Source organism: Sceloporus occidentalis, unplaced genomic scaffold, assembly GCF_023333645.1.
Source record: "Sceloporus occidentalis isolate IW3139 unplaced genomic scaffold, rSceOcc1.0.p SCAF_345, whole genome shotgun sequence".
In the NCBI taxonomy this organism is placed as follows: Eukaryota; Metazoa; Chordata; class Lepidosauria; order Squamata; family Phrynosomatidae; genus Sceloporus; species Sceloporus occidentalis.
The window spans coordinates 541,595-554,449 of NW_028317325.1; the positions used below are offsets into that span (position 1 = coordinate 541,595).

The following is a 12,855-nucleotide window of genomic DNA, read 5'->3' on the forward strand; positions in this document are numbered from 1 at the left end:
TGGTGTTAAAGTGTGTGTGTGTATTTGTGTGTATGGTGTTAAAGTGTGTGTATCTGTGTGTATTTGTGTGTATGTACGTGTATGGTGTTAAAGTGTGTGTATCTGTGTGTATTTGTGTGTATGTATGTGTATGGTGTTAAAGTGTGTGTGTATTTGTGTGTATGTATGTGTATGGTGTTAAAGTGTGTGTATAGCAGATATTATCGGTGATGGGGTAATTTAGCAAGTATTCTGAAAGTCATGTGACCGAGACGTTTTCATTTCTGATTGGGATTCCTGATGATTTTGCGGTTTAATTGTTAGCTTCTCTGACGCTGAGTTTCTTCAGTCCAGCGATGCCCTCTAGTGGCTAATACCAAAAATACAGCTGTCCACGGAGCGAGTAAAGCAAATAAACCTTAGCAGATCTGTCACTTTATTCTTTGAAGGGTTAATCTTATGAAACAATAACAATAGTTTTTGGGAAGTTTTATGATTCAATGACAACAGGTTATCCGTGCGAGCCGGTCACACAATTATACAGATATACAGAATTACGGATGCGGCAGTTAAGGTCTCGTCTAGGATCCAGGAGCCTAATGCCTAAAACCCCCTGCTGTATTAGCCTCTAACACTTCTGCTGGGAGTCAGTTCCATTTATCTCCCTCCCTCTCGGTAAAGTAAAAACAAAACAAATTCGTTGTATAAATTGACACAATCCCAGAATACAGACCCTTATTCATACTTTTGTGATTGTGACGCCTTTATACCCAACGTCCATTAAATGTAACTCCATACCGTGGCAGCATCGCTTCATGGGTGTCGGGTCATCATTTTACACCGTGCACCGTTTGCCGTGAGATGCACTAAAGCGGCTTTGCCTAATATATCGGTTTTATCAGACGCTTTGAATGCACGGACTGTAAGAAGCGCCGAGTACATTGTTGGCACTAAATAAATAAAATAATAAGTTTGCCCCACGCCCTTTTTCAGCCTTTTCTATTGGATGGGGTTTATACAGCAGAATACTGTAAGGTTTTTTTCCCAGTCAAATTAGTAAAAAAAAATAAAAAAAAATAAAGTAATAGTTTCATATTCAGGTAACCATGGAAACATTCTGTGTGATACAAAAATATTTAGAGGAATATATTGCATTTTAATTGTGTGCTGTATCTAGCCTGTGTTCACTGATGTATGGCTGCTGTCTGTCTCCATGGCAACTACTTCACTTGTTTCTATAGCAACAGGCGAGCTCTCTGGGTACCAGTAATAACGGCTATGAAATGTCTTGTTTTTTTAACATACAGATTGGACTATTTATACTAATACAGGCTTTGCTGTAATATATACCGTATATATATATATATATATATATATTACACAGGAAATTGTATATACCTAGTTTTAGTCCGCATGTAACTTAGTTACTTATATTAATCTTTTATTAGGTTCTAGATAACTGGATGAATAAATATTTGCCATTCCACATAAACCGGTTTTACTCCGAGAGTCTATAATAATATCCATCAATAACGCGACTGCCACGTCTTTCAGTAGCCGCAGATCCGTCTGTGGACTTATATTTTCTGAAGGTCAAAGCGGGGTCCATGGTGATTTCTGCCTATGGCCCCTCACTCGATGTATGACTTTTTGAAGGCACGGAGCCTACAGCAATCTAGTTTTTTTTATTGGGGTGTAAAGGCGAAGCCTGAAGTACGTGAGACCAAGGACGTAACGTTTGAGGGTTTTTACAGGAGGAAAAAAAAAAAGGCAAACTAAATGGGTTCTTATCTGCTGTCAAATTGTGTTTTTAAACAAAAAACCACAAAAAACAACATATCTGTTCACAAGAGCTTCCTTTTAATGTCTCCGTTGGTCCGAGAAATTATTTATTTTTTTTCCGGGAAGCCTCAAAACGAGAAAGTAAATATCGGTGGTTATTTGTAACTCACAGAACGCAGGAAGTCCCCTCCTTTCCTTTTCGCTATCGTGGAGCCTGAGAAGTAATGAACGTCACGGCAAATACACGGGGAGAGTTTGTCACGCAAACTACACGGCGAGGCGGACTAAACGTCACTCCACCGGGGCCTTCATTAACATTAAGCCGGTAATACATCCGGAATAAAACTTTTACCCAAACCAAGACCGTCCGGCTTACCTTCCTCTTTTTTTTGTGGGGTTTATTAATTATTCAATAGAAACTTAATTAGAAAAACGGTTTCTAATCGGTCCGTTAATGAACAGCATATACAATTCCAGGTACGCAGCGAAATAACGCAGCTGGTTGGATTAGCGGAAGAATCATGCACTCTCGCGTGTGAGAATGAGATCTCATTCACACTCATATTGTCCGATTCTAGATGGAGGACTCCAAATCTTGAAAGCACATTTCTTGCAAATGAGAAGCGACCATTTAAAATAACTAAATAAATATCTATAATTAATAACAAAGGACTAACACGCTGCAGAATATACACTCATACTTTATACGTATAAATCCTCACCGGTTAAGATAACATTTCGCAAATGTGACTTCTTGCTCCGCATGGAATCCAACCATCCAAAGTATATTTGATTATGAAATAATAAGCGAGACTACATTTATTTATTCTTTTTAAATTTTAATTTAAGGAAATTGAATCCAAACTGACAAACAGTTACAAGGACATAACTGTAACAAAATGTATGAAAAAGATAACATTTTAAACTTAAAGCATCTGAAAAGACATCTGTAAGCCCGTCACTTGCAACAACTTTATTACATTTATTATCTAAATGAATGCAATGAAAGGGTTATTCGGATTAGAATATATCATCCTTTTCTTGAACAATTTTTGAAACAGGCAGACGGCCGGTAAGAATGAACTTTGTTGTTTTTTTACATTTGTTTTTTTGATTGCACTTCAATTTAATTAAATCGCAATTTAAGAAAGACAAATTTCGTTTATATATATATACAAATTCACAAATTGTTAAAAGTCATTGGTATAAAGGAGAAAGAATCTAAAAGTTTGAACATTGCAGTTAAAAAAAGGTGGAAAATGATGAAAAAAAGCATTAAAAAAAACCCAATAAAAACAGATATTTACATAAAAAGTTCTAGATTCACAAACCTCATATAGTAAGTTCTAGGTCATGCAAAAAAAAAAAAAAAAGGTGACTTTTTTAAATCGTGTTTAAACTTCGTACTTCGTAAAAATGACGCAAAACGGCCTAAGTCCCTCTAGTTATTAAGAACGGCTCTAAACCAGAAACGAAAAAAACAAAAACATTTTAAAAAAATGCGTTAAGAAATAAATATATTTTTAAATAAAAATGTGTTTAACGGTTATAACGACACGAACAATTAGGAATGTTTCCAATGTAAAATATATAATTGAACGTCTTAGAGGCCAAATTCATATTAACCCCTTAATGACAACACCCGTACATGCATTGTTTTCCATGGGTTTAGGGACCGCCCATTGTCCTTAAGGGGTTAAGAGCTGATGCCATTAGGATTTTTATACCAAGTAGAAGTGACAACATCAACAGAGCCATAGTCCACAGTATAGCGGCTATTAAACCAGTCTTCACCCCCCCCCGTTATATATACAGTTCCACGCGGTGACAGGCAGGGTGCAAAGTGTTATGGGGGCTGCGACGCGCATCCTCGAGCCAGCAATATAGAGGAGGCTCCATTATAGGGGTAATAGAGAGGGGCAATTTAACATGGAGGAAGTGCTGAATGAGAATCCCCTACAATAACAAGAACGAGGGGGGCACAACGGCAGTGTTCTGTGTAACGAGGGTCCGCAAAGGGGGTACAGAATAAGTGATTTATCCTTCTTCATATGTGTTCTGTGCATCGCAGCAATCTGCAGCCCGGGTAATATTAGTTTTATTGCTTCAGTAAGTAATTAGTTTCATTATTTTACATATTTATATGAACAGTTTATCATAGCATATCAGGGTACCTTCCAAAAAAACACGTGTCACCTAAACAGCGCAACGAATAGAGCAGGGGAGGGGCGCCTCCTGAAATCGAATGAACCGAACCCGTCAATAATCCAGCTCTAAAACATTACAGAGGAGGCGAAAGTCACGTAATGGGAATACCGGGCGGACAGAAGTGGTCTTGGTGTAATGAACATATATATATAAAAAAAAAATAAAAAAAAATATAAAGTTTATAAAAAACAAACAAACCAGAATGCAAGTAGATTTAATAAAATTATTAAACACTTAAAAAAAACAGTGCATTTTACAATGAAAGAAAACGTACTCTCTAAGTAAGGAAGTTGTAAATGTATAGATGCACAAGATATACAAAAAGATTCGTCTACGTAACCGAATGGTTTTTATTTTTATTTACAAAAATGTTTTACGACAGCTGTGTTTTCTGGTATTTTGGCTGAAATTTCATTGTGATCACTCCCATTCCCATAAACCTCCAATAAGAGAATGCGATATCACTCCAACATCAGCCGACGACCGGCACTCCATCCATCCACCCATCAATCAATGTCAAGAGCCAGCCCTACAAACAGCTGTAATATGAATTAAAATAACTATTTAATAGTGGCTGAAAACGCTGAAGTCCGATACACAAAAAAGAAAATAAAACGAATATAAACCCCCCGTTTTTGTTTTTTTTTACTAAATAAATAATGTTGAATATTATAAGCCAGTGTTTAAGGTCAACGTCAAGTCTGTTAAATATTTTTTCTCTATACAGAAAACAAATTCATTTAGCTTTGCTCCCTTGGCGTTTGCCTTTTTTTTGCCTAATTTTTGCGCGATATTCACTTTAATAAGAAACTGGCCGCCATTTTGGTTGAATTGTCCGTTTGAAACGCTGGCACGTGGCTAGCTGTACAGCTGGGGTATCGGCTTTGCGGTTACCGCTGGGTTTAGGGCCGGCATTGAGGTTTATTCGTGAAACCATTAACAAGGTCCGATACCAATATTCATTGTATTGTAAGTCGCTGTTTAGTTGATAAACCCCGGTGCCCTTGAAGAACGTACTGTAATATCAGTACAGGCTACACATCGAGCTCATGAACAAACCTATACATATATATATATATATATATATATATATATATATATATATATAAAAACATATACTTGGTGTCAAAGGGCTAAGTGCTGGAGTGCTAGTAACTGTTAGGTTACTAAGTGATATGATATTCATCGTGAATCGGTGCGCAGAATATTTCAATTATTAAATATTATAATAATTCTAACAAAACACATATATTGTAAAGAGAGTAAGAGAATTGGAACATCTTCGTGTGTAAACGCGTACGGCCGTGTGCGTGTCTTTAGAAACACATATACTCAGGTATAAATCACGTTGGTCGATTCAGGTCCGGATTCAGGCGCTGCGTTGTACTTGGGGTCCATTTGCTGCCGCCTTGGGTTGGTTTACCAGGAGAGATCTCTTCCCTGCCGGGAACGGTCGTTTCGCAGACCGCGATGGACGGCGTGGACCCACCGAGGCCTCATCAGTTGCACAAAGGACTGGCTTTCTCCTCGGGCTGGCTTGGCTCCGGATGGAGGTGGCATTTCAGGTGGGCTTGGCGGGCGTGGGGTCGGGACGGCCTGGAAAAGCAAGATGTGGGCGCCTGGGAGGTGCAGTCGCAAGCGTAGTCCTGCGGGCAGAGATAGGAGAGAAGGAAATAGAGATGGCTTTAATACATCATAAAACTCAAACGCTACGGGACAATGATGCGATCTCTACCGTTCAGACAAGAAATCCTTTATCTTAACATGAAATGCCTTTATCCTGTAACGTTAAAGGACGCCTGTAAAGAATAAAAAGACCCCCCGTCTGGCAACGTCATTAGAAAGAAATAAGATCAAAGAAAAAAATATATATAGTAAAAGGAAAACTGAATTTAATTTGAATTTCAAACTTGGAAACCGTTAAATCTACTGAAGTTGAAGGCAAATTAAAATCTAAAGGATGCAGGCAGCTTCTATGACCCTGAAGCGAAACGTCGTGGAGCAGCTGCCACTCGGTGGATCTTTTGATCACCATTTGTTTGTGAACCGAGACGCTTAAACAACGGAAATTCCTGACGGTACACGGATAAAGATATTATTAACCGGGATGAATGATTTATTTGAGAGTATTTATACCGCATGTTTAACTCCGTGTATGTCTGCAGCTTTCTGCGTTTTTGTTTCTTTCACACATCGGTATATTGACGACACGGCTCCTAATTTCACTACGGGCAGCTCTGGCCCGAGATCCTTAGTGACCGTCTTATAACATCTCAAAAGGTTTGGCGTGCATTACTAACCATTACTAACCCAGCTAAATGACGACCAATGGGTATTTAGGAATGGCGATCAACCTCCACATAATCATCAACTGTATTAGGATACCATGAAGACCAGCCCAGGAGTCCATATTGTAACAGTTTGTTAGGAAAGATAACTGGAAACAAATCCTTAAGTGTACCCATTATGGCGCCATTACTTTTTCCCTGCCATGCAAACGCCATTGTAAGGATTCGGGGCTTCTGCATGAACTACGTTCCAGACACATCGAGGGACATTATTTGTGCCCACGCTACACAATAAAATAGAACTTTCGCTCATGGGGTCATTAAGCAGCATCGAACGACACATCTGTGAAGTGAGTTCCATAAGTAAAAGCCAATATATTAAAGAGAATTTCCTCTCCAATAGGTCTTGTGGTACCGTTAACATGCAATACCCTTTGAAGTATAATGTATGTGACAAACGAAACACAGATTACCATGAGAAATAACTTACTGCGTTAGCAGCGGTTGGAATGACGTCATTGTCCTTTGAATGCCCGTCTTTGCTACCTTGGGTTAAAACCTGAGGTTTCTGTTCATCATTCTGATGTTGCCTTGACGTCTTTCTGCTCAGTAGTTTAGATACATTGTGGGATGGGTGGCAGACGGCTGAAGAACAATGGTCATGGTTATCAGGCCTTTTGTTATTGTCATCCAAGTCCTTCTTGTCAGCCAGAGTATTGGAGCTCTGACCTGACCGTCCGCAGACATTTCTAAAGAATTCCTGTACAATGCCATACTTGGGGGCATCTGCTTTGTTTCTGTTTTCAGGGAGACTTGTTTTGTACAAGGATTCTGTGCTGCCGGCATGATCCACCACATTAAACAGGCTGGATGATCCATCGTTAACGTTGCTTAAGACAGGGCTATCTCGAGTTGTGGTGGACCTTGCCCACGCTGAACCATTTTTTTGGCTCTGGTGAAGGTTCCACAAGCTTCGGTCCTTGGAGCCATCCAGTTTTGAAGAGGATCTTCTCTGCAGCTTTGGGGAGCCATACTTGGGAGAACAACATGGCCGTTCAACCCGAGAGTGGACTTTATCCAAAGAGGTTGAAATGTGTTTGCTTCTCGTAGACAACAGAGCAGAACCCCTTGGTGACCAACTCTTTGTATGAAGACTTGTCCTTGGTATATCTGTTTGAAGACCAACGCTTACCATTTGGACAGTCTGAATACCTACACTGGAGAGTCCCGCGGTTTGGCTTGATGTATTTTTCAGTTTCCTTTCCTGAGAGCTAGAACGGATTGCCTGTCTAACGCAATTAGTGATCTCCTTCATGTCATCGCTCATGTTTCCCGATATCTCAAAATCCTCCAGTGAAGGGGGGAAGCCAGGAACGGCCGAAGAGGCGTCTTTTACAACATCATTTTCCAATAAATCCTTGTGCTTTTTTGAGAAATTACACAGCCACTGGCTACATGTATTCCCAGAAAAGTGGTCAGACGTTTCTAGTTCATTAGGCTTGGCCATCGTGAACAAGAAGCCAGGTTCCACCACAAGTTTTTCTTTGTTTTGAACTAAAGGAATATCCCACCTCCTCATAACTGGCGGGCTGTAGTAAATCCGAATACCCGTCTTGTCCGGGGCAGTGTAACTTCGCTGTACATGCTTCTGTCCAGGTTCCGGGTTCTGTCCACCTGCAGTCTTGACCATTGAATAATCCCAAGATGAGATACTCTGGTCATTCTTTAGAAGGTGCTCAAACAGGTCCTTCTCTTTACTGAGATACGTACAATGACTCTTATTAACGTCCGAGTCAATGCAACCATTGGTAAGCAGCCCAGAAGCCAGTAGACATCTACTCTCTTTGCTATTCTCGGTTTTGGATGTTTTGCCAGAGAGATAAGGGGATCCGTCGAGTAAACTTTCAAATTCAGACATAGAAGATACAGACTTGGCCCTGGAGAATAACATAAATGTTCAAAATTTAGAAATGAAATACAGACATGGCGCAATATCGGGTAGTTGATTAGACATAAATACTCTGTTCTATATGTATTGGTAACCACTGAACAAAATGTAAAGTACCTCTGTTATTAATTAGTAATTAGCAAAGAAAATGCAAAGTCAGTGAAGTGGAATAGCAGGTGACGGGACAAGCCTTACCTTTTTAAGCCAGTGTGGCTTACGTCCGTGTCACAGTCTATATCTTTGTCTTGTAGTTTGTCATTGAGGGCCTAGAAAAAAAAAACAACAAGATTCCATGATTAGTAATTACAGAAACATTATCAGTTCCATGCTCACATTTGCAATCAAAATCAATTAGAATTAACGATTTTTATTCTGTTGTTATTCGAATTCCTATAATTCTAATCTCCGGCTGCCAGAGAGGAGGATCCGGGTCCCCTGCAGCGCTGCGGGGGATCTGGATCTTAGTCTTATAGTCTGACCTCTATTTGAGGTGGGATTATAAGACGAGGTGTATTTTTTTAGAGCATTGACGACGATTTTCATTATCGATTAGTTGTTGCAGCCCTAGAAACATGGCGTCCGGAATGCATGAGTTTTTCACGGCAATGGCTGTCTATGTGCCTTTAACTGTAACATCAAAGGGGCCTGCATCTTAAACAGACACATTAATTATTCATCTGGAGTTTACACAAAGCAGCGACATAGCAACCGAACACTAAATACAGGCGTTTTGAAAAAAAAAAAAAGTAACTGCGGAGACCTTTAGAGAGTCCAAAAAATAGGAAGCTTTTTGGCTTTCCATCACTGGGTTGGAATGGGTTAACTAGGATAGCAGCTGATTGAAGCTATAGAGTTACCGCGACCCCCCTTTAAAAGCGGCAGCTGCTTAAAAAAAAAAAAAAGTGTGGGATTCGCTATCGCACTCCCATGACAATTATCTCTGGTTGCCCTCAACAAGTGTCGGATTTTTCCACAGGGCACTCGGGATCCGGAACGGCCAGAAGAATCTAAATAAAACCCGGAGAATCGATGAATCACGGACAGCGAGCAGCGGAACAGCCACAACCAGCTGTAGGCAGCCCAGTGGGAAGCACGTAACGGGATGGAAGGCACACTTTGCCCCGACCGCTGAATACGGAGCTTCGACCAATGTCTCTGTCTTTCATACCAATAAATTTTTTTTAAAAATAAAGTTTATTATGGGATTCGTGCAAACGAGCAACTGTAACCCAGATGTACCCAGCCAGACCAAACGCATCGCTTTCATCTTGACATACGAAGCAGACATGCTATTCTACCTCCTTCCAGCAGCTGCTCCTCTTCTCGGGGACCATCCTCAGCCAGGATTCTTCTTGCTGGGGGGAGAAAACATGTTTTAGGCACACGCAGAAATCAGGGTGTTTACCACCCAAAGTGCTGCACTCTTCACCACCATGAATCCCATACTCTGTGCAGCCGTTTAGTTACAGATCATGAGGTCCTCTATACCGGTCACCTGAACCTCTCTCCCCTCTACGCACACATCCAAGGAACGGAGCGCAGCTTCACTATTCTTATCTTTCTAGAAGTGTTTTATTATTTGTATTCCTCGTCACCCACTAAGTGTTGATGTGGAGTAGGGGATCAATGTGGCCAGAGGGAAACGGAGTCTGCTCTGGCGGAAGAGCAACGCAAGGTTGGAAGGTCTAAGTCTGCCAACCTTAGAAACATATTTAGGAATCTAGTTTTAGAGCAAGAAGACAAAAGGGTTCCGTGCACTTTGGGTGTACGGTCATCGATTATCGTTTACAGCCAGCTGTACCACAGAGACAAATTAGGCATCTGTCTACGGCGTTGAGCTGGTGGAGGATCTAGCGGTTCTTTTACTTTGCTCTGGAGACCAGACCACTTCTACCGCTATTATGTATAAACCGGAATTAAACTTTCCTTGGTCTTGAAGGACCAAATCCCAGTGATTTTTTTTTTCTTCTTTTGGAAGGGCCATGTCAGCCCCCTATAATAAACAAGTTAAGGACTCAATGGAATCCTTCCGCTTTAATTATACATGCGCAGAGCCATCCCAGCCCTTCTCCCGGGAAGGTGAAATTATACATCTGGAGTCCAGCGCGGCGTGAAGAGGCTCTGATTAACAACGGATCCCTGGCAAAGACTTTGATTTTTAAGAAGCCGAGGCTGAGCAGGCTAAAAGACGACAATTGTCTCCCAATAAGACTCTGAGTGAACAGAGACTCTCGGGATAATTATGCAGCGTGAAAGGCCCCGTTTTCAGAACTGAAAATTCCTCTCGATCTACAAAATTAATTTCTAATTATAAACCAGCGAAATAATTAGGTGTAAAAGGTTTCATTGTGCTAATTTTGCCTCTGGGACGAGAGCGGATAAGGATAGAACGGCGCTGTACGTCACATGCCTTCCTCTGCAATCACACAGAGAGTTTATATATCTCCGCAGACAGAGAATTTAAATTCCAACAGCGCTGGCTGCAGGATTTACATAAATTGGGCTTTTTGGAACTATCACAAAAAATGTAAGCCAGAAAAAATTAGGTTATTGCTGGGCAGAAAATCTCCAGAGACACAGCAAGCTGGGGGCGAGAGAGAGGGGGCGAGAGAGAGAGGGGCGAGAGAGAGAGAGAGAGAGAGAGAGAGAGAAAGGGGGGCGAGAGAGAGAGAGAGAGAGAAAGGGGGCGAGAGAGAGAGAGAGAAAGGGGGGCGAGAGAGAGAGAGAGAAAGGGGGGCGAGAGAGAGAGCGAGAGCGAAAGAAAGGGGGAGAGAGAAAGCGAAAAAAAGCGAAAAGTCTTGGGGGGAGGCCTCTGTAAGTCAAGGAGAGGCGCGCTGATCTCCGTGGACACAAACACCAAGTTCAATGAATGGCAACCACAACCTTCACAGAGAATGGGACGGAAAAACCCAAATCCTGGTGTTAACTATTTCAGTTCATGTGGAATAAACACGCCAGCACCTTTTTCAGTTTCATCTGCAGCTCCTTTATTTGCTGTTCTGCCAGCTTTCGATCGTTCTGAAAGCGCCCCAGCAGCTCCTGCTTCTCCTGGGCCCAGTTCTTCTCGCCGACCTGCAGCTGTTTGGTGAGGTCCATGACGGCGCTGTACGACTCGGCCAGGAGATGCTGGTGCTCTTCCCGCTCTCTCTTCAAGGACGCTTTAAGGTCGGACGGCGCTCTCTCTGTGCCATGCTTCCCGGAATCCAGCTACGAGACAGCAACATCCATTCCCGTTAAATCCCGCAGCATCGACAGCCACAAGGAGAAATATCTAGACAATCATTTGCTTAATAACAAAAACAAAGCCTTCTAACGCGGATTTCTAAGGGATAGCTTATACTATATCACACGCAACGCGAGCCAAACTTCCAACATTCCATCTATAAAGAAACAAATCCCAGCGCTCGTTTCTCTAATTACACTCTCTCTGACCTCTCACTTCTCCAGAAGCTATGAACGTTCACACATTTCCACCGCAGAAAAGCTGTTATTTTTCTCATCTTACTTATTGTATTTCACGTGAATTCTAGAGAGGCTGTCACGGTTTGCATCTCGATGCAGCTCATTGCAATTTATTTTGGAACGAGGACGGCCCTGCTTGCCACCACCAACTGGACCCTGGACCCCCGCACTTTTAGAAGCGATATGGTAATTTCTGGGGATAATCACACTTTTACCCTTTTTATTTGTAGTTTTTACATGTGATTGGAAATGTTCAGCACATTTCTAGTTTCTGCTCTATAAATCGTTGCGAGATTAAGCAATCTATTGGTGGAGTGAAGCCAACCTGCGCAACGCCAAAGTAATAACGCCTTTTAACCTCTTATTCGGATGGAATTGCATGGTTGACCACGTCCATTTTTAAATGGGCTGCTCTGATCTCTTGCTTATATGCAGCTGTAATCATATCAGACTTCTCCCAAAACCAGAATATATTATTAACCTCCGTCGTTTCTGGAACAGATGTCCTCTGCCATCAGATGTCTTGGCTGCGATCCATAACCTTTTATTTTAGTAATGATTTTGGAAAGACAATCAGTCCCTTCCAACGTTTCAGTTACAATGATTGGGAAACGTCCCTCAAAAAGATGTCATTCGGTCTTCTGATTCCAAAAAATATCACTTATTTTGTCCCATCTACCCATCCGCTTCTAGCGGTTTATTTGCATTCATGACTAAGCCTGGCGGTTTGTAAATAATTATAATTTGAAAGTATTTTGGACACCTGTATAATTAGCAAGTTGTCCGTTTCGCTGCGCTCATCACAAAGCATTACACAAGGAAAAGCCAGCTGTGACTCTGGCCGTCGGCTGACCTTGAGGTCGGTCCTCTCCATTTCCCAAGCGGCCTTCGCCTTGGCAAACTGCTGCTGAAGCTCGTTCATCCCTCGTCGCTCATCCTGTAGCTCGTTGCAAAGCTCCCTCAGGATTCCCTTAACATCGGCGAGTGTCTTCATGGACTCAACAGGCTGGGGAAAAAAAAACACATTCAGGATTAAGAATTTACCAAAACAACTTTTCTGACGCCGTTTATGCCGCCAGGGCTGATATGTATTATGGTGAACAGTAGTAATTGTCCCTCAACCCTAGTGAAGAGACCTCAGATGTCTCAGTATGTAATCTCTTATATTATCACTTATATGTAATGGCA

General features: G+C 41.5%; 1 protein-coding gene across 1 annotated transcript in view; it reads right to left on the reverse strand.

The window, feature by feature from the left end:
* Window positions 1-5,468: 5,468 nt before the first annotated feature.
* LOC149274176 (microtubule cross-linking factor 2-like) overlaps window positions 5,469-12,855 on the reverse strand; it is a 30,033-nt gene continuing 22,646 nt past the window's right edge. The window contains exons 9-13 of the mRNA XM_089505767.1: window positions 12,521-12,673; window positions 11,167-11,412; window positions 8,401-8,471; window positions 6,748-8,194; window positions 5,469-5,615 (exon numbers count right to left, since the gene is read on the reverse strand). Of these exons, the coding sequence (XP_089361893.1) occupies window positions 5,469-5,615; window positions 6,748-8,194; window positions 8,401-8,471; window positions 11,167-11,412; window positions 12,521-12,673 (2,064 nt within the window). The remainder of the gene's footprint in view (window positions 5,616-6,747; window positions 8,195-8,400; window positions 8,472-11,166; window positions 11,413-12,520; window positions 12,674-12,855) is intronic.